General features: G+C 32.5%; 1 protein-coding gene across 2 annotated transcripts; it reads right to left on the bottom strand.

Annotated features, from left to right (window-relative positions):
• Window positions 1–26,882, bottom strand: LOC127708741 (ubiquitin-conjugating enzyme E2-17 kDa-like). Of its 2 annotated transcripts, XM_052213872.1 has the most exons (6): window positions 26,778–26,882; window positions 7,696–7,765; window positions 5,979–6,010; window positions 3,990–4,067; window positions 3,106–3,208; window positions 1–2,093 (listed from the first exon to the last, which is right to left on the bottom strand). In XM_052213872.1, exons 1-6 carry the CDS (start codon window positions 26,799–26,801, stop codon window positions 1,951–1,953), a joined length of 450 nt encoding a protein of 149 aa, XP_052069832.1. In that variant the 5' UTR covers window positions 26,802–26,882; the 3' UTR covers window positions 1–1,950. The 2 variants fall into 2 exon arrangements, with proteins under 2 accessions (XP_052069832.1, XP_052069833.1); XM_052213873.1 differs by lacking the exon at window positions 3,990–4,067.

A 26,882-nucleotide genomic window follows, 5' to 3' on the forward strand; every position in this document is an offset into this window, starting at 1 on the left:
TAAATTCCTGAGAGTTTATTGTAAAAATATATCACAGGTCAGCTAACAATATAAATCACATTTAATATTGATACATGGTACATTTTCCAATTTTGATAAAATTATGTGGCAAAGCAAACATAATCCTGTTAGCTTCAAATCAAATTGACATTGTATTGTATTAGGTCTGACTTTAACTGCTTCACGTTTATACTACATGTATATATTTCCTAATTACATGAAAATATCATATAAATATGATCAAGGTCATATAATATATCATGCAAACCTCAAAAAATATATTTTATTGTTGGTCCAGTTATATTAGATACAGTTACTAAAGTTAAATAAAATGAAAATGCACTTCTTTACTTTGTTAAGTCATTTTACATTCATGATCATATTAATGCTCTGTCCTTTTGCTATATCTTAGGTTTAGAGATTCTTGGTCCTCACTTATATTAGGAGCAAAATATAAGTCAGAATGAACATAAATTAGTTTAAATGTTACAATGTTTATCAGAATTATCAAGGGCCTATTGAGGTCATGATAACACATATTACAGTGTATCAATTAGTGAGCTTAACAGTACATTTTATATATATAGAGAGAAAAAAAAAACCATTTTGATTTTCATAAATAAAAGTTGTGATAAAAACTTTAGGTTATCTCCCATTGAACAGTTACTTAGGCAAATTTTGTCTTATACATGCCATGTAGCATTATTTGTCCCAGATGCACACAGCCAGATATAACATGTAGACTGTTTAATAAAGTACATGCATATTAATTGTAACTAGAGCATAGCATGGTATTAGTGTGTCCAGGAGATAATCTCTAGTTTTATATTTCTCTGTTGAGGTTAATTTTGATATATGTCAGTTCGTTCGATCTTGCTTACCCTTTTCTCATGCAGCTGGTTAGTTCAATTCAAATTTGATCCCGACCTGATCAAATAATGATAAGTGAGGGATTTTTAATTTGTTGGTTTTCGAATCCACTGACCCAATTTTTCCGATTTCCAGAGAAAAAAAAAATATTTCGTGTGGGTTTTTTTTTTAAAGAAAAGAAAAAATCTACAAAGGAACATTCTTAATATATAAACCAATGAGACCTGAGGAAGAATTTATCAACAATGTAAATAAAATGTCAGATTCTAATTGCATTATGTAAAGTATAAACTACTATAAAAGTAATGTGAAAAATGACACATTGAACTTAAAACTTTTGGTTAAACAGATATATATGTGCTCTTGGTTAAACAGATATATATGTGCTCATCTTTGGTTATTAGTTACATTATGCATGAACAGCTATTATTAACCATTAATGCAAAAACTAAAAAAAAACTTTTAAAATACACAACATATAAAATACAGAAAATAAAATTATTTATTCATCTTTAGGACCTACAGTTACCTAGACTGTACTTAAATAGAAAGACTATTATAAAGGTTGCTAACAGTTGCTGCCTAAAATCCACATGGTAAACAAGTTAATATTTATTTACATCCCATACCATTTTGATGTTTGACTTTATTTTTGCGAAGTGATACATATATATATATATTTATATATACAAGGCTTTAATAGGAACACTTAGAACGCAAGGTTTTGCTAAGCATTTCTATCCTGTTTTGATCCAAATACAAATAAAATATATGTTTTGAGACAATGTTTGGTTGTTCTCTTTATAATGCAACTCTCAAAACTGTTCTAATCTGTTCTAAATGAAATATTTTTGAACTATTATGAATTTGAAGCAGAAGACATAAAAATTCTGCAAACCTGTACTTTTTCACTGCACAAAAAACATTATCACTGTCACAAACAAGGCACTACACAATTAGTAACTGCATAAAGCAAAAATTTATACATTCAATGCATTTTGACTGCACAAAAAGCACAGTTGCAGTATATTCTAAAGCTACAGTGTATATCGCTTTCCAACATCATTTTCTGTAAAACACTCATTCTACAGCATAAGATTTAGTCCATTCTACTGCAGTTTTCTCAAATTGTTCTTTATTATCAAGAAATTCTTTTGCTACTTCTGGTGCTGCAGGGTTATCTGCATTTGGGAACAAAAGTAAAGACTGTATGGCTTGTAAAACTGAAAAAACAAAATCATTCATATACATTTGTGTTAACTGTAACTGCCCTAAATAGTTATCAGAGATTGATACAGATATAAATAATTAAACAATAAATATGTAGGAAATATCAAATGAGACAGCAACCCAATTACTTAACAACAAGAACATGTCCCTTGTAAACGGATGCCCAACTCGCACTATCATTTTCTATGTTCAGTGGACCTTGAAATTGGGGTCAAAACTCTAATTTGGCATTAAAATTAGAAAGATCATATCATAGGGAACATGTGTACTAAGTTTCAAGTTGATTGGACTTCAACTTCATCAAAAACTACCTTGACCAAAAACTTTAACCTTAAGCGGGACAGACGGACGAACGGACGGACGAACGGACGGGCAAACGAATGGACGAAAAAACAAACGAAAGGATGAACAGACCGAAAAACATAATGCCTCTCTACTATACTATTGTAGGTGGGGCATAAAAAAGGAATATGAGCTTGTTGCTTTCAAAACTTCAAATTATTATTCTTGGCTACACATAACTGTCGCACAGAGTTGTCCCAAAGGAGGCAGATATAGATATTAAGACATAGTTTGTCAGTTGTTGTCCCTTATAGACATATGGTACAGAAGGGATCATAACATTGATTTTATCTTGAAAATTTGGAACATAGTCCATGTAAATATGCAATTTCCAAGATATGCAATGTGTTGATGACGTTGGTGAATTTTCAACAAATTTTGGAAGCTTATCATTAGTAAACTCTTCAAAAAACATTTTAAATTTGGATGTGTTATTATCTGCCCCTGCTACTGCCCTTAAAGAAAGCAAATGTAAATTGTTTTACTTGAAAATAGGCAAAATCAAATATTTATTAGTATATTCTTTATCTTTATAAACTGTCATCATTGGTCAGGATTGGATGAACATATTGTTTTAAATCTGTGATGAATGTATAGCATGACTTTTTGGTGAGTCTGGAGGTTTATCAATTCTCAGTATTAACACATCTTCTATAGCCTTACTATATCCAATAGAAAATGATGGTTTCCACTCTGTCAGGAAATCAGCACATATTTTACCATCTTCTGTAACATTTGGATGATAAATTTTGGTCTGGAATAATATCTATCAAAAGATAAAGAATATATTAAATTTGCTTAAAACTGTCTCTAATAATTTCTTATTCAATTTTGTTCTCAGCATATGATTGTTAGTCTTCTCTTTTATTGTGGAATAACAAATAATATCAGCACAAATGTTGATTCCTCTGCACAAATGGAAACTGTTGATTGCAAAGGAGTAGGTTTTTTTTTGGTTACATAACATGTTGTATTGTAGGTTAAGGTCAATAAAATGCACAATATCATTGTTTTTTTTTTTACATCTCAAAATTTGCTGACTTGGGAGCCTCTTATGTACTTTGTTAAAGAGATTTGCTTTACTTAGCGTTTAGACTGCATGATGATCATGTGAGGCAAAAATGAAACTTGTCCTTTGAAAGGATTGTGCTTCATTTGATTATACATCCAATTTCTGAACTTAAATAAAACGGCTTGCTTTTACTGTTAATTTTTAATAAAAAAAAAAATCACTTTCTGCTGTCACGATATTATAACAGATACATGAAACAAATAGGGAAGAAGATTTTTCCAAAAAAACTAAAGAAGAATTTAACCAAATATTGACATTGTTATGTAATTTTTGACTTTTTTAAATCTTTATGTAGGAAATAATATTGAAATTCAAGTTTTCTAAATCTTTAATGTAGGAAATAATAGGGAAATTCAAGAAAACTAATCTATTCTAATAAACAAAATTAATTCTTGAATAACATCTTCTTGTCAAAATTTGTATAAACTATTTACATTATTTTGTCACTATAATACTGAACCGTTCATTATCTTACCTTCGGAGGCTTAAAGGGGAAATCTGTTGTAAAATCTAATCTCAAAAAAAATCTACCACTACTATATGGAGAGTCTGTCTAAAAAAGAGCATCAAGTCAACTGTAAACAACAGCAAACTATATGACAATTAAGATGGATAGATTTTTCATATCAAGCTCAAATATTATATAAAATTGAGAATGGAAATGGGGAATGTGTCAAAGAGACAACAACCCGACCATAGAACAGACAACAGCAGAAGGTCACCAACAGGTCTTCAATGCAGCGAGAAATTCCCGCACCCGGAGGCGTCCTTCAGCTGGCCCCTAAACAAATAAATATACTAGTTCAGTGATAATGAACGCCATACTAAACTCCAAATTGTACACAAGAAACTAAAATTAAAAATAATACAAGACTAACAAAGGCTAGAGGCTCCTGACTTGGGACAGGCGCAAAAATGCGGCGGGGTTAAACATGTTTATGAGATCTCAACCCTCCCCCTATACCTCTAGCCAATGTAGAAAAGTAAACGCATAACAATACGCACATTAAAATTCAGTTCAAGAGAAGTCCGAGTCTGATGTCAGAAGATGTAACCCAAGAAAATAAACAAAATGACAATAATACATAAATAACAACAGACTACTAGCAGTTAACTGACATGCCAGCTCCAGACTTCAATTAAACTGATTGAAAGATTATGTCTTCATCATATGAATATCAGGCACAATCCTTCCCGTTAGGGGTTTAGTATCATACCATCATAACATATATGAGAAGAACATAAATAAACGCATAACAATACGCACATTAAAATTCAGTTCAAGAGAAGTCCGAGTCTGATGTCAGAAGATGTAACCAAAGAAAATAAACAAAATGACAATAATACATAAATAACAACAGACTACTAGCAGTTAACTGACATGCCAGCTCCAGACTTCAATTAAACTGATTGGAAGATTATGTCTTCATCATATGAATATCAGGCACAATCCTTCCCGTTAGGGGTTTAGTATCATACCATCATAACATATATGAGAAGAACATAACCCGTGTCATGCCAACAACTGGTTTTTGAATAAATGTGTTTAGTGCCGATGCAAAGACCCTATAAGTGAATCAATATTAACGCCAAAATATGCAATCTTTAATGACCTGACAACAGTATCGTAACTATATCCCTTCTTAATAAGTCTATTTAAAGGTTTTGTTATGCTAATGTCAGACAATCATGAACCCTGAAATCAACCTTGGCACTTAGCCATATATTTATCATGCTAGTTAACAAAATAGACGTCTCCCTACAATGACACAGTTTTCTTACTTCAAGGCTATTAGTCTTTGTTCTTACTCCTAAATACCCAGCACTTGGCTGAGAAGCAGATCTAAGGGCTGTTTGATTGAAGCAGATCTAAGGGCTGTTTGATTGCAGCCAAAATCATGTACTGTGGATTCATTTATTTTATAAGGTTTCAATTTTTGTGGCTTGAAGAAAAATCATATTTTGTTGATACATGAAATTGATTTTGTGGTTTGGACAAAGTTTGCATACAATCCTATACGAGAAATTAATATTTCATTGAACTATACCCATCGAAAACCACGAAAATTGGTACCCAAACAATAATAATGAATCCGCAATATACGCTATATATTCTTTGTCATTTTTTATTTGCATGTATCCAACTTCTAATGTGAAATTTTACCATTTCAATAATGTTCCATTTTGATTTGCTGTTATGTTTGATCAATGTTTGCAGGAAATCAAAAATTGTTTACCTACATCATGTACATATATATCTAAAGAATCAAAATATAAATTTCAATTTAGGTATCATGTGTTAACTGTATGATGTGTGTTGGAGGCAACATTCAAGTCCAGTGTCCATCTTTCACTCACAGTGATATAATTTTTACTATTCATGAAAAGGCAAAAATGTAAGAAAACACAGAGGAAGTAATTTATTCTGAGTATAAAAATATAAAAACTATTTAACTATACTCACAGGTCCTAATAATGACGCTTGCCAGTGTAATACTGAAATTTTTTAAAAAATTGTGTAAAATTCATACATACTTTAATTATTTCTATCACAAAGTTGAACCTAAAGAGCTAATTAATGGATGTCCTCTTTTTTTAACCTCCAAACCCACCCCATTTTTACTCTGTTAAATAATGGGACAACAGGAAACACCAAATATATTGTTGGATTAAACACATTTTAAAATTATTAATGCGTAAACTGAGGTGATTAACTCACACAACAGAATAAAAGTCCAAACTTTATGTAAAGTATGTGAGGTAGTGACCCAGTTTACAAAGCAATAACCCCTACTACAGAAAAAATGCAATATTTAATTAACAGTTTTTTCAGTGGTTACTATTTACCATCAAATCTACAGTTAACACGGCGTAACTAAGGAGTGAGCAGCAATACTGACTTATTGTTTTGCTGAAATCCGTAATGTTTGATTAATGCAATAGAATAATAAACTGCTTAGCCGAGCACAGCTGGATACGACCGCAGAGGTCCAACCCTGAACAGTTGGGGCAAAACTGGACACAATATTCAAGCTTGATACAGGTCTGAATTTGGATTGTAATTAAATATTTGACACATTATAGGTTTCTGACACAGAATAACTGTAGTTAAAGAACTTGAAATTGGTTATATGATTTGAATTTATATTCAATTGAAGATATCTTGCTGTTGCGCAATGCTTAGTAAATCTGTTTTCAGACTATATACAAAGAATTAGCAAAATAAATTGTACCCCCAATTTTTCTTTGGAAAATTGACAATTTCTTAAATCTTGAGGACAAAAAATTGACCCCCCCCCCAAAAAAACAACATTTTATTACCCCCCCCCCCCCCCTTTCCAAAAAATATAATATTTGAAGAAGTTTTCTTTTTAATTTCTTTAATCTTGGGGAAAAATCTTGAGGAAAAAAAATTGCCCCCCCCCCCCCCCTCCAAAAAAAAATAATATTTGAAGAAATTTTCTTTTTGTAAAATGTGGTACAATTTAAGAGACATCCATACACTTAAACAAAAGTTATTGTCTGAAAACTAGAAAAAAATGCTTGTTTTAGACCCTTTTTGGCCCCTAATTCCTGAACAGTTGGGGCAATTACCCCCAAAATGAATCTCAACCTTCTACTTGTGGTATTGAACCTTGTGGTACAATTTCAGAGCAATCAAAATACTTATACACAAGTTATTGTCCTGAAACTAGAAAAATGCTTGTTTTGGGTCCCTTTTTGGGACCATCACCCCCAACCTTCCTTTTGTGGTATTGAACCTTTTGGTTAAATTTCATAGAGATCCATACACTTAAAACTAAAGTTATTGTCCAGAAACCAAATGTCTTCGGACAACGCCGACGACGTGATAGCAATATACGACGGTCGAATAAAAAGTGAAACGTAACACCTATCTCGAGAAACCCATTTTAATGAAAAAATATTTTCAGAATTTGAAGTGTACAAGTTACAGAACAACTTTCAGATTGACTTTTCATTTGTATGACATCATGTTTTTGTTTATGCATCAAGATCATTCATGAAATTTCTTGGAATTTTATTTTATTTTGTATAAACAAAGACCAACTTTTTTTTTTTTTTGTGTATTGTTTTTACTTTTTTAGTCATAATAAAACTGTACACAGTGCTGATAAAACATAGTGAGGAATTAACTCAGCCTTCTTTACAGCAAAACTTACAGTCATCCTCTAAAGGCCCTGCTGTAAATCCAAACTCTTCTGGAATTTCCTGCCATAATTGCTGAAATTGCTACAACAAATAAGGAATAATATTTTATTTTTCAAATACATAGCTTTAAGGATGTACTTAGGTGAGGAATAGGAATTTGTGTCAGATGTTCAGACTCCTTGGTATTTTTCCTACAATACAGGGTAAAATATTTTGCCCCACAACACCCATTTTTCTTTTCATATAAGACTTCAATAGCTCATAAAAGGTCATTTACCAAAATTTAAGCAGATTCTAGATTTTCTTTTCTTTAGATTTGAGACCCAAATAATACAAATGCAAATATAAGGTAAAAGTCTGAGTCAGCCTTTTCCCGCCATTTTTTAACAAGAGGCTGTCGAGTGACAGCAAACCGGATTTTCCTGCAGAGGTCGAACCCTGAACAGTTGAGCAAGTATGGACACAACATTTAAGCCTAAAACAGCTCTGAATTTGGATTGTGATTGAATATTTATAATAGATTATTATCTAATTAATTATGAAAATGATATTTGCAAATCTGAACCCCAAACAGGATCATGTAAAAAAATTAAACATTAACACACACAACAAAAATAAAATCTACCTTCATAACACACATGACTTAAAAAAAATAGTTATAAAGAAATTTTGATGTTATCATTACTGGTTCATGGAATAAGTCTGAGTTATTTCCCTTTGAACAGAAATATGGTTTAACATAGTACTCTAACATTAGATATGATTTCACTAAAAATAGTTCTCTAAAATTAGATATGATGTAATGCAATGTATATCTTTTTTCAAATTATAATCAAATATAATTGATAGTTCCAAATATTTTTTCTTTCATTTGTCACAAATTAATATAGATCTGTAACTTATCTATCAGCTTTATCTACACAATGTAATGTAATGAAATATATCCTTTAAAAAAAATAGATTATTATCTAATTAAAGGAGTTCACTTCATAATTTTTTTTTTATATATATATAGCATTCAGAAAATTAGTTTATACAGAATAACAAACAAACCTACCACAAAATTCCTCAAACAATTTACTAAAGAAAAGAAAAAAAAATCCAAAATGTCATTTATCATTAATACAATGTCTTTCAAAAATCTTTTAAAAAATGAGTTATTTCCCTTTGTACAGAAATGGATTAATTCATCAAAAATTGAATTCTTGGAAAAGGGCTATAACTGAACAACGAGAAAAGCTAAAATCATGAAAATTGAACTTGACCTTCATTTGGTCACAGGAAACAACATATCTAAATTTGAACAAATTTCTTCAATGCATTTTCATGTAAATGAACAGACACTGTTTGGCAGCCCCTGCCCGCCTGCCCGCCGTACATCCCCAAATCAATAACCAATTTTTACTTCGAAAATCCGGTTAAAAATCAAATATCACAAAAAGGAGCTCCATAACCTATCAATATTTTTAGTTTATTTTGTTCCTTAACTAATGAATGCTCTTCCGACTTATAGTATCAATTTTAAATTCTCGATTTTTTTAATTTCACCTAAGTACATCCTTAAATGGACATGTTATAAAGATGAATGGACATGTTACTGCATCATATCCAGTGACATTAATTGTTTAATTTTCACATATGGCTTCATAAAATTTGTAAAAAAAAAATGATTTACAATCAATCTTTCCCCTCTTTAAAACCAAAATAAAATGCTTCGCTGAGCGCAGCTGGATACAACCGCAGAGGTCCAACCCTGAACAGTTGGGACAAAAATGGACACAATATTCGCGCTTGATACAGGTCTGAATTTGGATTGTAATTAAATATTTGACACATAATAGGTTTCTGACACCGAATAACTGTAGTCAAAGAACTTAGAATTGGTTCTATGATTTGAATGTGTACTCAATTTTTTTATTTTGTGCAATACACTATGCTGTTGCGAAATTGACCCTACTCCCCCCCCCCCCCCCAAAAAAAAATGTACCCCCTTTTTTTTGCTTTTGTGAAAAACACTATGCTGTTGCATATTGAACCCCCCCCCCCCCCCCTCCTTTTTTTTGCAAAAAGAATTAATTTAAGAAATTTTCTTTTTAATTTTTGAAATCTGAAATGAAAAAAAAATAAAAATTGCCCCCACAACTTCTTTTTTAACCCCTTCTCCCCTTATTTTTTTTTCACCTCCCCCCCCACCTTTTCTAAACAAAAAATTCTTTCCCTCAATATATGGTCATAATCTCAATTCAAATTACCAATGGAGTTTGCAACCATAATTACCAATTTAAATACATCATAAAAGTCTCAAAATAGAAAAAAATCCCCCCCAAATTTTTTGAACCCCCTTATGATTCATCACCCCCAAACTCAATCCCAGCTTCCCTTTGTGGTATGGTACCTTGCAGTACAATTTCAGAGAGATCCATACACTTGAACACAAGTTATTGTCTGGAAACTAGAAAAATGCTTGTTTTTTGGCCCCTTTTTGGCCCAAATTTCCTAAACGTTTCAGGCAATTACCCCAAACTCAAACCCAGCTTTCCCTTTGTGATATGGAACCTTGTAGTACAATTTCAAAAAGATCCATACACTTCCACACAAGTTATTGTCCTGGAACTAGAAAAAATGCTTGTTTTTTGCCCCTTTTTGGCCCCTAATTCCTAAAATTTTGAGGCAATTACCCCCCCAAAATCCATCCCAGCCTTCCCTTTGTGGTATGGTACCTTGCAGTACAATTTCAGAGAGATCCATACACTTGAACACAAGTTATTGTCTGGAAACTAGAAAAAATCTTGTTTTTTGGCCCCTTATTAAACATTTTGAACAATTACCCCCAAACTCAATTCCAGCTTTCCCTTTGTGATATGGAACCTTGTAGTACAATTTCAGAAAGATCCATACACTCACACACAAGTTATTATCATGAAACTAGAAAAATGCTTGTTTTTTGCGCCTTTTTCTGCCCCTATTTCCTAAAATTTTGAAGCAATTACCCCCAAAATCAATCCCAGCATTCCATTTGTGATATGGAAACTTGTGGTATAATGTCAGAGAGATCCATACACTAACACACAAGTTATGTCTGGAAGTTACAAAATTGCTATTCTTGGCCCCTTTTTGGCCTTTAATTCCTTAACTGTTGGTACCATAACCCCCAAAATCAATCCCAACCTTCCTTTTGTGGTATTGAACCTTATGGTAAAATTTCATAGAGATCCATTCACTTAAACTAAAGTTGGAGTGCGAAAACCAATGTGTCTTCGGACGACGACAACGACAACGTCATACCAATATACGAACGCAAAATTTTTTTGCAGTCGTATAAAGACTGGAAAACATAATACCTCCTATAATTATATATTAAGAAGAGGACGTTCAAGGGTATTAAGAGAGAACTTGAGATTCCACAAAATCTGTTTCACTCATCTTGACAGTATAAAAAGGCATCCATTTAAAATAAAATGCTCCGCTGGGCGCAGCTTGATATGACCGCAGAGGTCGAACCATGAACAGTTGGGGAAAGTATGGACACAACATTCAAGTTTAATACAGCTCTGAATTTGGATTGTGATTAAATATTTGACACAGCATAGGTTTCTGACACAGAATGAATGTGGTCTAAAAACTTAAAAATTTTTAATTTACCTATTATGGTCCAATATCCAAAATCTAAATACATGGTTAGATTCAGCATATCAAAGAATCCAAAGAATTCAATTTTTGATGAAATCAAACAAAGTTTAATTTTGGACCCTTTTGACCTCAATGTGGACCAATTTGATAACGGGGCCCAAAAATAAAAATACATGGTTAGATTCAGCATATCAAAGAACCCCATATATTCAATTTTTGTTGAAATCAAACAAAGTTTAATTTTGGACCCCAACTTGGACCAACTTGAAAACTGGGCCCATAATCAAAAATCTAAACACATGTTTAGATTCAGCATATCAAAGAACCCCAAGAATTCAATTTTTGTTAAAATCAAACTAAGTTTAATTTTGGACCCTTTGGACCTTAATGTAGACCAATTTAAAAAACGGGACCCAAACTTAAAAATCTAAATACACGGTTAGATTTGGTATATCAAAGAACCCCAATAATTCAATTTTTGATGAAATAAAACAAAGTTTAATTTTGGACCCTTTTGACCTCAATATGAACCAATTTGATAGCGGGTCCCCAAAAATAAAAAATCTAAATACATGGTTAGTTTCAGCATATCAAAGAACCCCATATTCAATTTTTGTTGAAATCAAACAAAGTTTAATTTTGGACCCCAACTTGGACCAACTTGAAAACTGGGCCCAAAATCAAAAAATATAAATACATGTTTAGATTCAGCAAATCAAAGAACCCCATATATTCAATTTTTGTTCAAATCAAACTAAGTTTAATTTTGGAGCCTTTGGACCTTAATGTAGACCAATTTAAAAAACGGGACCCAGACTTAAAAATCTAAAGACACGGTTAGATTTGGTATATCAAAGAACCCCAATAATTCAATTTTTGATGAAATAAAACAAAGTTTAATTTTGGACCCTTTTGACCTCAATATGAACCAATTTGATAGCGGGTCCCCAAAAAATAAAAAATCTAAATACATGGTTAGTTTCAGCATATCAAAGAACCCCATATATTCAATTTTTGTTGAAATCAAACAAAGTTTAATTTTGGACCCCAATTTGGACCAACTTGAAAACTGGGCCCAAAATCAAAAAATATAAATACATGTTTAGATTCAGCATATCAAAGAACCCCATATATTCAATTTTTGTTAAAATCAAACTAAGTTTAATTTTGGACCCTTTGGACCTTAATGTAGACCAATTTGAAAACTGGATCCAAAATTAAAAATCTAAATACACGGTTAGATTTGGCATATCAAAGAACCCAAATAATTCAATTTTTGATGAAATAAAACAAAGTTTAATTTTGGACCCTTTTGACCTCAATATGAACCAATTTGATAGCGGGACCCACAAATAAAAAATCTAAATACATGGTTAGATTCAGCATATCAAAGAACCCCATATATTCAATTTTTGTTGAAATCAAACAAAGTTTAATTTTGGACCCCAATTTGGACCAACTTGAAAACTGGGCCTGAAATCAAAAATCTAAATACATATTTAGATTCAGCATATCAAAGAACCCCATATATTCAATTTTTGTTCAAATCAAACTCAGTTTAATTTTGGACCCTTTGGACCTTAATGTAGACAAATTTGAAAACTGGACCCAAAATTAAAAATCTAAATACACGGTTAGATTTGGCAAAACAAATAAAAAAAATGTGGTCAAAGATTTTACAATGCGCCATACTGTGCAATTAAAGATTACTTCTTGAAATTTCTGAAATCTGAAATGAGAAAAAATTGACCCCCCACAATTTCTTTTTACATATATTTTTTTCATATCAAACTAACTTAAGCAGAAAACTTATCATTGAAAATTGCTAATTAATTAAAAGTCACTGAACCATGGCCTTAGGGGGCAGGGCCTAAAAATTGTCGTCAAACTGATATGTACTGATAGCAATGCAACCTCACACAAAAAATCATTGATCTATCACTAGTAGTTCCTATCAATCTAACTTAAACAGAAAACTTAACATTTAAAATGGCTAATTAATAGAAAGTCACTGGACCATGGCCTAGGGGACAGGGCCTCAAAATAGTCATCAGACTGATATGTACTGATAGCAATGCAACTTCATACAAAATATCATTGATCTATCACAAGTACTTCCTATTAAACTAACTTAAGCAGAAAACTTAACATTGAAAATGGCTAATTGAATCAAAGTCACTGGACCATGGCCTAGGGGGCAAGGCCTCAAAATTGTTGTCAAACTGATATGTACTGATAGTAATGCATCTTCATACAAAACATCAATGATCTTTCACAAGTAGTTCCTATCAAACTAACTTAAGCAGAAAACTTAACAATTGTTGATGCCATCATCCAAGCCGTCGCTGCAGCTGTCGACGGAAAAGCAATCCCTATGTCTTGCTATCTGCGACTTTCATCACAGGCGAGACAAAAAAAGCAGGTGCACAATTTCATGTCCTGTAGAAAAATACATGTATATGCAAGTTTGGAAGAAAATCTGTCAATTTGATTTCAACAAAGTGTGAAGTAGATGACAGTCAGGCAATACAACATTGTAAAGAACAGACAAAAAGAACTACAGAAACAAAGTGATGAGAAAAGGTCACAAGATAATGAAAGATTAGATGAGACTTAAATTAAAACAGAGTTATAATAATGTAATTACAAACAAAATAAACTGATTAGCTGAGCGCAGCAAGATACGCCCGCAGAGGTCCAACCCTGAACAGTTGGGGCAAAAATGGACACAATATTCAAGCTTGATTCAGGTCTGAATTTGGATTGTAATTAAATATTTGACATATTATAGGTTTCTGAATAAATGTAGTCAAAGAACTTGAAATTGGTTATATGAATTGAATTTATATTCAATTAAAAGATTTCTTGCTGTTGTGCAATACTTAGTATATCTGTTGTCAGACTATAAACAAATAAAGTTCAATTAATTCTCAATGTCATATTAGAAATTTATGAAAATAAAAAGGGAGCTTACATCAATAGATATAAACAATTCTTCAAAGTTTCCTGAGAATTGGTGACAGCATTTTTGAGTTATTGTCCGAAAACTGGAAAATCACCCCTTTTTTTAATGAATAAAACCCCATAACTCAGAAATGTAAAATGTAAAATTTATAAAATTCTAAAAAGAGCTTACATCAATACATACAAACAATTCACCAAAGTTTGATAAGAATTGCTGAAAGCATTTTTGAGTTTTTGTCCGAAAACTGGAAAATCCCCCCTTTTTTTATGAATAAAACCCTGTAACTGGGAAACGTAAAATCTAAATTTTATAAAAAACGAAAGGGAGCTCATGTCAATAGATATAAACAATTCACCACAATTTCTTGCAAGTTGGTGAAAGCATTCTTGACTTATTGTCCGAAAACTGGAAAATCCCCATTTTTTTAATGAATAAAACCCCATAACTTGGAAACGTAAAATCTAAATTTTATAAAAAACGAAAGGGAGCTCACGTCAATAGATATAAACAAATCACCAAAGTTTTATGCAAATTGGTGAAAGCACTTTTGAGTTAATGTCCGACATGTTGATGACGGACAGACGGACAGACGGACAGAGGTATACCATAATACGTCCCGTAAACGGGCGTATAATTATTTCAAAGTAAAGACCTGCTTTTCTCAAGATGTTTACCTATCAACAAACAATTTTATAGTGAGAAGTGCCAATTGAATCAACATTGGATGTTTACCTTTGCTGCAATTATTGGTATAACATCTGGAGAAAAATATTAACAAAAAGGATCTAAATCTTTTTCAATACATGAATTATCAGAGTGTTCCTGACAGACACATGGCACATTTCCACAATTTTCAGCAACAAATATAATTTTTTTATCACTAATTGATTTAAATTTATGTCTGGTCGTGTTAAAATAAAATGCTTCGCTGAGCGCAGCCAGATACGACCGCAGAGGTCTAACCCTGAACAGTTGGGGCAAGTTTGGACACAATATTCAAGCTTGATACTGTCTGAATTTGGATTGTGATCCAATTTTTGACATAATATAGGTTTCTGCAAAAATAAATGTGGTCAAAGATCTTAAGAATTAATTTACCTAGAATGGTCTGATATCCAAAATCTAACAACATGGTTAGATGCAGCATATAAAAAAACACCAAAAATTTAATCTAAGTTGAAATCAAACAAAGTTTAATTTTAGACCCTTCAACCTTAATATTTTAAATTAAAATTTGAAAACAGGGCCCAAAATAAAATATCTAAATGCACAATAAGATTCAGCATATCATACAGTCGCAATAATTCAGTTTTTGATGAAATCAAACAAAGTTTAATTTTGGACCCTTTTGACCTCAATGTAGACCAATTTAAAAATGGGGCCCAATATCCAAAAAAGTAATACAAGGTTAAAACCTCCAAACATTAAAGACTTTAAATTAATCCCATTGAAATTGGTTAAAAGATTTGTATTTATTTTCAATTGAAGATTTCTTGCTATTGCGCAATACTTCGCAATTGAAGATTTCTTGCTATTGCGCAATATTATGCTATTGCGCAATACTGACCAATTGAAGATTTCTTGCTATTGCGCAATACTGTATAAATGAAGATTTCTTGCTATTGCGCGATACTGTGCAATTGAAGATTTCTTGCTATTGCCCGATACTGTGCAATTGAAGATTTCTTGCTATTGCGCAATACTGTATAATTGAAGATTTCTTGCTATTGCGCAATACTGTGCAATTGAATATTTCTTGCTATTGCCCAATACTGTGTAATTGAAGATTTCTTGCTATTGCGCAATACTGTGGTATTGAACAATACTGTGGTATTGAACAATACTGTGCTATTGGGCAATACTGTACAATTGAAGATTTCTTGCTATTGCGCAATACTGTGCAATCATTTAGAATTTCAAAAATTTTGATGAAAAAAAATATGAACCCCCAAAAAAAATTGGAAAAAAAAATCCCCCCAAACTTTTTGAACCCCTTCCCCCTTGAAGTGATTACCCCCAAATAATCCCAGCCTTCCCTTTGTGGTATGGAACCTTATAGTACAATTTTAGAGAGATACATACACTTAAACACAAGTTACTGTCTGGAAACTAGAAACATGCTTGTTTTTGGCCCCTTTTTTTGCCCCTAATTCCTGAACCGTTGGGGCAATTACCCCCAAACTCAATCCCAGCCTTCCCTTTGTGATATGGAACCTTGTGGTACAATTTCTGAGAGATCTATACACTAACACACAAGTTATTGTCCAGAAACTACAAAAATGCTTGTTTTTGGCCCCTTGTTGGCCCCTAATTCCTAAACTGTTGGTACCATAACCCCCAAAATCAATCCCAACCTTCCTTTTGTGGTATTGAACCTTCTTGTAAAATTTTTTAGAGATCCATTCACTTAAACTCAAGTAATTGTTAATGTGTCTTTGGACGACACCGACAACGACAACACCATAGCATTATACACGTATAAAAAATGAAGGATAATATCAAATGGATATGCATCGATCTTATTACAAATTTGAGTGAATAATCTAGGGGAAATAAGATTCACAATCAAATAAGACGACTCATAGCACTTTTTCTTGAATATATTTTAGGAAAGGCATTAAATGTTTAAGTGTCTGCGATCAAACTTAGAATCAAACAGAAGGCAGGAAACAGGCATATTTTTTGTTTTTGCCTTATTACAAGTTGTTCCCCTTAAACTGACCTAACCACAAACTTTTTCTTGTAAACTATATATATGTAAAAATTCAAAAGTCAATGAACCATGAATGTGCAGGCGCTGCCATATAATCCCAATGGAAATGACATGTGCCAATGATGATACAACTGCATACCAAATATCATTGACTCACCATTAGTGGTTCATAATAAACTGACCTAATCACAAATTTTGACATGTACAGTTAAACTAAGGAAGTTTCAAATTCACTAGACTGTGACTGAGGGGGCAAGGTAACATAATCCCAGTGAAATGAGATGTGCTAATGTTACTCAACTGCATACCAAATAGCATTGGCTTTAACAAATTTGTGACGCCGCTGCCACCTGTTGGAAATTTTTGGATTTTTTAAAAGATGTGTGTGTGAATCAGTGTTATTTTTATCTTTTTTCATGATTATATGCTTGTAATGAGTCCTGTGATTCAAATATTTAATATTGTATAGTTATAACATCATATGAGATTCTACTTCTTTAAAGCATGTTAAGGGTGTCTCTTTCATAGCCTTGATTTTAAGTCCTATGTGACCAGACTTTTCATGACAAGATTACAGTGTTATCTTTAACTTTATTATGAGTAAGATAGTATAAAGATAAAGAGAAGTTTTATAATCAGACTTCAATCATCATGAACTTCATCAAATTAAAAACAGGTGACACATATATTGGACATTTTTATAGTACTATTATTATTGTTATTTTAGAGAAATGAATTATTGTTTGTTTTCATGTGGATTATTATTCATACAGGCTTGTAATGTACATTGGTAGGGAAGTATTTGACAGACTTTTTATTATTTTTTAATTTTTTGCATCGTATAAAAATTTAAAAGGAAGGGCTTAATGCAGCAATCCCTTTGCCTTACCCCAAAATACAAGTTAAAACATGGACCTAATCTGTTATCAACTTTTACTCTTTAGTTATTGAGAGCTCACAATGCTGTATTTTGAAAAGATTACAATGCATAATCTTCTGTGTTTAATTCAAAACAGATACTGTAAAGAACAGGTGCTTGCATGAATTAAACATATATGTCCCTAGGCTACGGCATAGTTGGTGTGGACACATGTGTCCCTCAGGTAGCAAGAGAGTTAAAGTCAATGAACAACTTTCTAATTTGTGCACTTTTCTGTAAATTTCCTGTCACAATGATTATGTTATTAATTCACTGTAAGAACCGATTGTTCAGGCACATTGTTTACTCCGATTGACCTCGGGTCAAACGGTGTAACTCATTCATAAAAAATGCGCTCCGCCTGGAGCAGCTGGATACGACCGCAGAGGTCGAAACTCTGAACAGTTGGGGCAAGTATGGACACAATATTCAAGCTTGATACAGCTCTGAATTTGGATAGTGATTAAATATTTGACACATTATAGATTTCTGACACAGAATAAATGTGGTTAGATAACTTAAAAATTTGAAATGGGACATTTAATCTACTTAATGGTCCAATATCCAAAATCTAATTCTACGGTTAGATTCAGAATATAAAAAAACAAGAGGCTCTAAAGAGCCTGTGTCGCTCACCTTGGTCTATGTGCATACCATACAAAGGACACAGATGGATTCATGACAAAATTGTGTTTTGGTGATGGTGATGTGTTTGTAGATCTTACTTTACTGAACATTCTTGCTCCTTACTATAATCTCTATCTATAATGAACTTGGCCCAGTAGTTACAGTGGAAAATATTATGTAAAAATTTACAAAAATTAACAAAATTTATGAAAATTGTAAAAAATTGACTATAAAGGGCAATAACTCCTTAAGGGGACAATTGACAATTTTGATCATGTTGACTTATTTGTAGATCTTACTTTGCTGTACATTATTGCCGTTTACAGTTTATCTCTATCTATAATAATATTCAAGATAATAACCAAAAGCTGCAAAATTTTCTTAAAATGACCAGTTCAGGGGCAGCAACCCAACAACGTGTTGCCTGATTGGTCTGAAAATTTCAGGGCAGATAGATCTTGACCTAATGAACAATTTTATCCTCGACAGATTTGCTCTAAATGCTTTGGTTTCAGAGATATGAGCCAAAAACTGCATTTTACCCTATGTACTATTTTTTAGCCATGTCGGCCATCTTGGTTGGTTGGCGGGGTCATCGGACACATTTTTAAAACTAGATACCCTAATGATGATTGTGGACAAGTTTGGTTAAATTTGTCTTAGTAGTTTCAGAGGAGAAGATTTTTGTAAAAGATAACAAAAATTTACGAAAAATGGTTAAAAATTGACTATAAAGGGCAATAACTCCTTAAGGGGTCAACTGACCATTTTGGTCAAGTTGACTTATTTGTAGATCTTACTTTGCTGAACATTATTGCTGTTTCCAGTTTATCTCTATCTATAATAACATTCAAGATAATAACCAATAAAATGCTTCGCTGGGCGCAGCTTGATACGACCGCAGAGGTCGAACCCTGAACAGTTGGGGCAAGTATGGACACAACATTCAAGCTTGATACAGCTCTGAATTTGGATTGTGATTAAATATTTGACACAGCATAGGTTTCTGACAAAGAAAGAATGTGGTCTAAGAACTTCAATTTTTTTAATTTACCTATTATGGTCCAATGTCCAAAATCAAAATACATGGTTAGATTCAGCATATCAAAGAACCCCATATATTCAATTTTTGTTGAAATCAAACAAAGTTTAATTTTGGACCCCAACTTGGACAAACTTGAAAACTGGCCCCATAATCAAAAATCTAAACACATGTTTAGATTCAGCATATCAAAGTACCCCAAGAATTCAATTTTTGTTAAAATCAAACTAAGTTTAATTTTGGACCCTTTGGACCTTAATGTAGACCAATTTAAAAAACGGGACCCAAAATTAAAAATCTAAAAACACGTTTAGATTTGGCATATCAAAGAACCCCAATAATTCAATTTTTGATGAAATCAAACAAAGTTTAATTTTGGACCCTTTTGACCACAATATGAACCAATTTGATAGCGGGCCTACAAAATAAAAAATCTAAATACATGGTAAGATTCAGCATATCAAAGAACCCCATATATTCAATTTTTGTTGAAATCAAACAAAGTTTAATTTTGGACCCCAATTTGGACCAACTTGAAAACTGGGCCAAAAATCAAAAATCTAAATACATGTTTAGATTCAGCATATCAAAGAACCCCATATATTCAATTTTTGTTGAAATCAAACAAAGTTTAATTATGGACCCCAACTTGGACCAACTTGAAAACTGGTCCCATAATCAAAAATCTAAACACATGTTTAGATTCAGCATATCAAAGAACCCCAAAAATTCAATTTTTGTTAAAATCAAACTAAGTTTAATTTTGGACCCTTTGGACCTTAATGTAGACCAATTTAAAAAACGGGACCCAAAATTAAAAATCTAAATACACGGTTAGATTTGGCATATCAAAGAACCCCAATAATTAAATTTTTGATGAAATCAAACAAAGTTTAATTTTGGACCCTTTTGACCTCAATATGAACCAATTTGATAGCGGGCACACAAATAAAAAATCTAAATACATGGTAAGATTCAGCATATCAAAGAACCCCATATATTCAATTTTTGTTGAAATCAAACAAAGTTTAATTTTGGACCCCAATTTGGACCAACTTGAAAACTGGGCCAAAAATCTAAAATCTAAATACATTTTTAGATTCAGCATATCAAAGAACCCCATATATTCAATTTTTGTTGAAATCAAACAAAGTTTAATTTTGGACCCCAACTTGGACCAACTTGAAAACTGGGCCCATAATCAAAATTCTAAACACATGTTTAGATTCAGCATATCAAAGAACCCCAAGAATTCAATTTTTGTTAAAATCAAACTAAGTTTAATTTTGGACCCTTTGGACCTTAATGTAGACCAATTTAAAAACGGGACCCAAAATTAAAAATCTAAATACACAGTTAGATTTGGCATATCAAAGAACCCCAATAATTCAATTTTTGATGAAATCAAACAAAGTTTAATTTTGGACCCTTTTGACCTCAATATGAACCAATTTGATAGCGGGTCCACAAATAAAAAATCTAAATACATGGTTAGATTCAGCATATCAAAGAACCCCAAGAATTCAATTTTTGATGAAATCAAACAAAGTTTAATTTTGGACCCTTTTGACCTCAATGTGGACAAAGTTGATAACGGGGCCCAAAAATCAAAAATCTAAATACATGTACATGGTTAGATTCAGCATATCAAAGAACCCCATATATTCAATTTTTGTTGAAATCAAACAAAGTTTAATTTTGGACCCCGATTTGGACCAACTTGAAAACTGGGCCCATAATTAAGAATCTAAATACACAGTTAGATTCGGCATATCAAAGAACCCCAATAATTCAATTTTTGTTAAAATCAAACTAAGTTTAATTTTGGACCCTTTTGACCTTAATGTAGACCAATTTAAAAACGGGGCCCAAAATCCAAAAACTTAATACACGGTTAGATTCAGCATATTAAAGAACCCCAAGAATTCAAGAATAAAACCCCATTGAAATTGATCAAGAAATAAGCAATTTATACGAAGTATCTTCTTTTGCACAATACTGTGCAATTGAAGATTTCTTGCAATTGTGCAATACTGTGCAATTGAAAATTTCTTGCTATTGCACAATACTTATTATATAATAATTTACACATCCTGTTTGGTGTGTAACTCCTACCATATCATTATTATTTGCTTTTAGATATTAATCAGAAATAACCAACTTAAAATGGAAAATTTTAAAAGAAAAAAAAAAGGAAAAAAAGAAAAAAAAAAAAAAACCCCCCCAAATTGTTTGAACCCCCTTATGATTCATCACCCCCAAACTCAATCCCAGCCTTCCCTTTGTGGTATGGTACCTTGCAGTACAATTTCAGAGAGATCCATACACTTGAACACAAGTTATTGTGTGGAAACTAGAAAAATGCTTATTTTTGGCCCCTTTTTGGCCCCAAATTCCTAAACGTTTCAGGCAATTACCCCCAAACTCAATTCCAGCTTTCCCTTTGTGATATGGAACCTTGTAGTACAATTTCAGAAATATCCAAACACTTACACACAAGTTATTGTCATGAAACTAGAAAAATGCTTGTTTTTTGCCCCTTTTTTGGCCCCTAATTCCTAAAATTTTGAGGCAATTACCCCCAAAATCAATTACAGCCTTCCCTTTGTGATATGGAACCTTGTGGTACAATGTCAGAGAGATCCATACACTTACACACAAGTTATTGTCTGGAATTACAAAAATGCTTATTTTTGGCCCCTTTTTGGCCCCTAATTCCTTAACTGTTGGTACCATAACCCCCAAAATCAATCCCAACCTTCCTTTCGTGGTATTGAACCTTATGGTAAAATTTCATGGAGATCCATTCACTTAAACTAAAGTTAGAGTGCGAAAACCAATGTGTCTTCGGACGACGCCGGACGACGCAAGACGACATCGACGACGACGACGACGACGACGACGACGCCAACGTCATACCAATATACGACCAAAAAATTTTCAATTTTTGCGGTCGTATAAAAACAGCAAAATTTCCTTAAAATTACCAATTCAGGGGCAGCAACCCAACAACGGGTTGTCCAATTCATCTGAAAATTTCAGGGCAGATAGATCTTGACCTGATAAACAATTTTACTCCATGTCAGATTTGCTCTAAATGCTTTGGTTTCGGAGATATAAGCCAAAATCTACATTTTACCCCTATGTTCTATTTTTAGCCATAGCGACCATCTTGGTAGGTTGGCGGGGTCATCGGACACATTTTTTAAACTAGATACTTGAATGATGATTGTGTTTAAGTTTGGGTGCATTTGGTCCAGTAGTTTCAGAGGAGAAGATTTTTGTAAAAGTTTACGGACGACGGACGACGGACGCAAAGTGATGAGAAAAGCTCACTTGACCTTTCAGGTCAGGTGAGCTAAAAATGGGGAATGTGTCCATAGGACACAGATGATGCCCCCGCTTGCATATAACGTTATAAAGGGACATAACTCAAGAGCTGTAAAAGTGACGCTACCCAAATTTCTACTTTATCTGAGTTTTGTGGTAGTAAGCATTGTTTATAAGTTTCATAACATTTATTTGAGGCAAACTTAAGTAAGAGAACAGAAACGAAAAATTCAGCAATTTTTCCATTTGTTTATGGATAACTTTAGAACGGTAAAAGTGACGCCACCAAAATTCAAACTTGAACTGTGTTTTGTGGTAATTAGCATTGTGCATAAGTTTCATAACATTTTGTTGCGACAAACTGAAGTGAGAGAACGGAAACAAATATTTCAGCAATTTTTATACGACCGCAAAAAATTAAAAAAATTTGGTCGTATATTGGTATCACGTTGTCGTCGTCAGCGTCATCCGAAGACAGATGGTTTCCAGATAATAACTTTAGTATAAGGAAATAGAAATCAATAAAATTTTAACCCAAGATTTATAACCAATAAAGGAAGGTTGGGATTGATCTTTGGGGTCATGGTCCCATCTGTTTAGGAATTAGGGGCCAAAAAGGGGCCCAAATAAGCATTTTTGTAGTTTCCAGACAATAACTTGTGTTTAAGTGTATGAATCTCTCTGAAATTATACCACAAGTTTCCATACTACAAAGGGATGGTTAGGATTGACTTTGGGGGGTTATGGCTCAAACCATTTAGGAATTAGGGGCAAAAAAGGGGAAAAACAAGGGTTTTTCTGGTTAAAGGACAATTGAGACAATTTAAAAGCAGTGTAAGGGAGGTAATCCAAATCAAAATCCAAATCAATTTAAATGACAATGTTTGATTACCTCCCTTACACTGCTTGTAAATTATGTATTAAGAAATGATGATTGTCTGAGATACTGACCATAACTTGAGGGAAAGAATTATTTTTTGGAATAAGGGAAAGGGGGGAGGTGAAAAAATATTGAGGGGGACAATTTTTCCCATTTCAGATTTCAGAAATTAAAAGAAAATTTCTTCAAATATTTTTTTTTGGGGGTTAATATTCAACAGCATAGTGTATTGCACAATAGCAAAAAACCGGGGTAAAATAAATTTTTTTTTGGGGGGGGGGGTCAATTCCATAGTGTACATGTATTGCACAAAAGCAAAAAAATTGAATATAAATTCAAATCATATAACCAATTTGAAGTTCTTTGACTACAGTTATTCTGTGTCAGAAACCTATTATGTGTCAAAAATTTAATTACAATCCAAATTCAGACCTGTATCAAGCATGAATATTGTGTCCATTTTTGCCCCAACTTTTCAGGGGTTGGACATCTGCGGTCGTATACAGCTGCGCTCAGCGAAGCAATTTATTCCATTTGTAAATGGGGCATAACTCTAGAACAGTAAAAGTGACACCCCCAAAATTCAAACTTGATCTGTGTTTTGTGATAATAAGCATTGTGTATAAGTTTCATAACATTTGGTTGAGGCAAACTAAAGTTAGAGAACGGAAACCAACTTTGGGACGTACGTACGGACGTACAGACAGACAAGGGTAAAATTTAATGCCCCCTCCGCTACGGCGGGGACATAAATATTGGGTAGGATTTGGTAAAAATAGAATAGGAGTTGGTTGAGTACAAGTTGGCTAAGGTACGAGTTGTCGTGTACGGAAGCAAGTCAACTCGTACCATGTCAACTTGTACCACTTAATGTCAACTCGTATCAATGTAAACTTGGGGCATTTTATAGCTTGCTGTTCAGTGTGAGCCAAGGCTCCGTACTGAAGGCCCTACTTTGACCTATAATTGCTTACTTTTTACACATTGTGACTTGGATGGATAGTTGTCTCATTGGCACTCATACCACATCTTCTTATTTATATAATTTTGTACCACTGCGAACTCGTACCATGCAAACTCGTACCATTAAAAAGATACAATATACAAATGTTTTATGAATTGCTTTTGCAAATCTAATCTTTATTAAAAAATGTATTGATTTTCTTGAATTTCTTAATTACAGTACTAGTACATGTATTATCATAGACAGACTTAAATTAAATTGTTTGTTATCATTACATTACTTTCTATTATCATTCTAATTAATAAATTACATTCCTTTAATTGTATGATTATGTCAATAGTTAACTTATCAACTTGTTTAATCCAATATTACTATAATAATGAATAATTAAATATGACAGGTGTTATATAGCTTGGAATTCATTGTATAATGTTTATTATAAAAAAAATCCTCATTATCAAAACACAAGCTGATATGAGTCATCTCAAAGCCACATTTCTCACACTTTAATGCTAAGTGATAATGAGAACATTTCAAAATTTATAATGTAATAGTTTGATGAAATTGTGAAATAATAAATATCCAGTGTATATATACGAAAAAATGATAGTAATATTTGATGTTTTGTTGATTTTATATATACATGAATGTTGATGACATTGCGGCCAATAAAGCATCAAAATCAAACCTATTTTTTGTTATGTTATCATTGCTGCTAGTCAAGATACAATTAGACATAACACAAAAAAACACCAAAATAAACTAACTCTTTGTTTTTCCAATTAGCCAAGGAACAATCAGCTACAAATTGGTTGGTGCATTACATCTGCGCGTAAAAATCATTATGTTTGTGTTGAGCTTTTGATTACATTTGCACGCATTCTTTTACAGGTAAACTCAGGTAAATACAGGTTTTGTAGTATGCCTGGATTCTTCTGACTGTAGTGATGACCAAAGACTTGGAGGAAATAGGGAATCTAGTGAAATACCTTTTACAATTGTTTAAAGTGCATCGCCATGAAATATCCCCCGACTTGAGTGTTCTGTCGATACGGAAACTAAATCCATCTTACACTAATGATTTTTCCACCGATTTATTTCTGACAAACAAAACTCTGTGTGTGTACCTTGACACATTTTTACAAACTGACTTAAATTATTCAATAAAGCAATCACTATTCAGTAAAATTATGAAACAGAATACTATTTACTCTGATATATTCACAATTAAGTTACATGTATGTCTTAAGCCATTGCAGGATTTCTCATGATCACTGTACATTTTTTTAGAATTAAATATGAAAAAAATATAATTTAAATTTACAAATATGTTCCAAATTCATTATAACTTTAGTCATATTTATTATGAATTATCTTAATTTACCTTAAATGTTAACTGTAAAATGAATACATGTAAATGTAATCAAACGTAAAAAAATGTAATCCCCAAATGAGCGGAAAAAGGTAATGCACCCAAATTGGTCATTGTGACTTTCAAATATTATACTTTTTACAGACTTATAACAGTATAAGTTATTCAGTTTTTGGTCAGGATACTTCTGAAAAAGCACATAACAAATTTACGAATTATATTCTTGGTGTTAATAGAAAGGCCAGTAACATAGCTGTGATGTCAGAGCTTGGGTGATTTCCTATTTTTTTTACTATAATTTTATCCATGTTAATCTATTGTCATAGACTGGAAGTTTATAAAGAAGGATTATTATGGGATCTCATATATTTTGTAATATGCATTTAAGGATAAACTTATTGTCTAAAAATCGCCAAAGGATATGCTTGGTGTTTTATTGGTTTTTTTCTGAAAAGATTCGATTGTTGAATTTTTATATTCTGCGTAGGAGTTTTAGAGTGTTTATTGGCTATGCTTTCTTGTTGGGCCAAAACACTATACAAATCCTTGGCCAAAAGAAATCTCATCAAAATGATAATCGTAAACAATAAGTAATTCTTTTCGCTCCGCTTTGTCGTTATACATAATCTCTCTTTACTTGTCTTTAATTACCTTATTTATGATTCTTAGAGCCATTAGATTGGTCTTTTAACTATTTACTCATTACTGTGACTTTTCTGTTTTTCTCAGTTTCGGTTTCGAGTTGTCTCCCACTGG

The sequence above is a fragment of the Mytilus californianus genome, unplaced genomic scaffold (genome assembly GCF_021869535.1).
Source record: "Mytilus californianus isolate M0D057914Y unplaced genomic scaffold, xbMytCali1.0.p SCAF_7, whole genome shotgun sequence".
Taxonomy (NCBI): Eukaryota; Metazoa; Mollusca; class Bivalvia; order Mytilida; family Mytilidae; genus Mytilus; species Mytilus californianus.

Coding starts and splice junctions, on each gene's coding strand:
- LOC127708741 (XM_052213872.1), bottom strand. CDS start 26,801: ATGGCTCTAAGAATCATAAATAAG. Junction 6,011..7,695: donor AGGGCCTTTAGAGGATGACT/GTAAGTTTTGCT, acceptor AAAAAATTTCAG/TATTACACTGGCAAGCGTCA. Junction 3,209..3,989: donor TCCCCTTTAAGCCTCCGAAG/GTAAGATAATGA, acceptor ATCTTTTGATAG/ATATTATTCCAGACCAAAAT.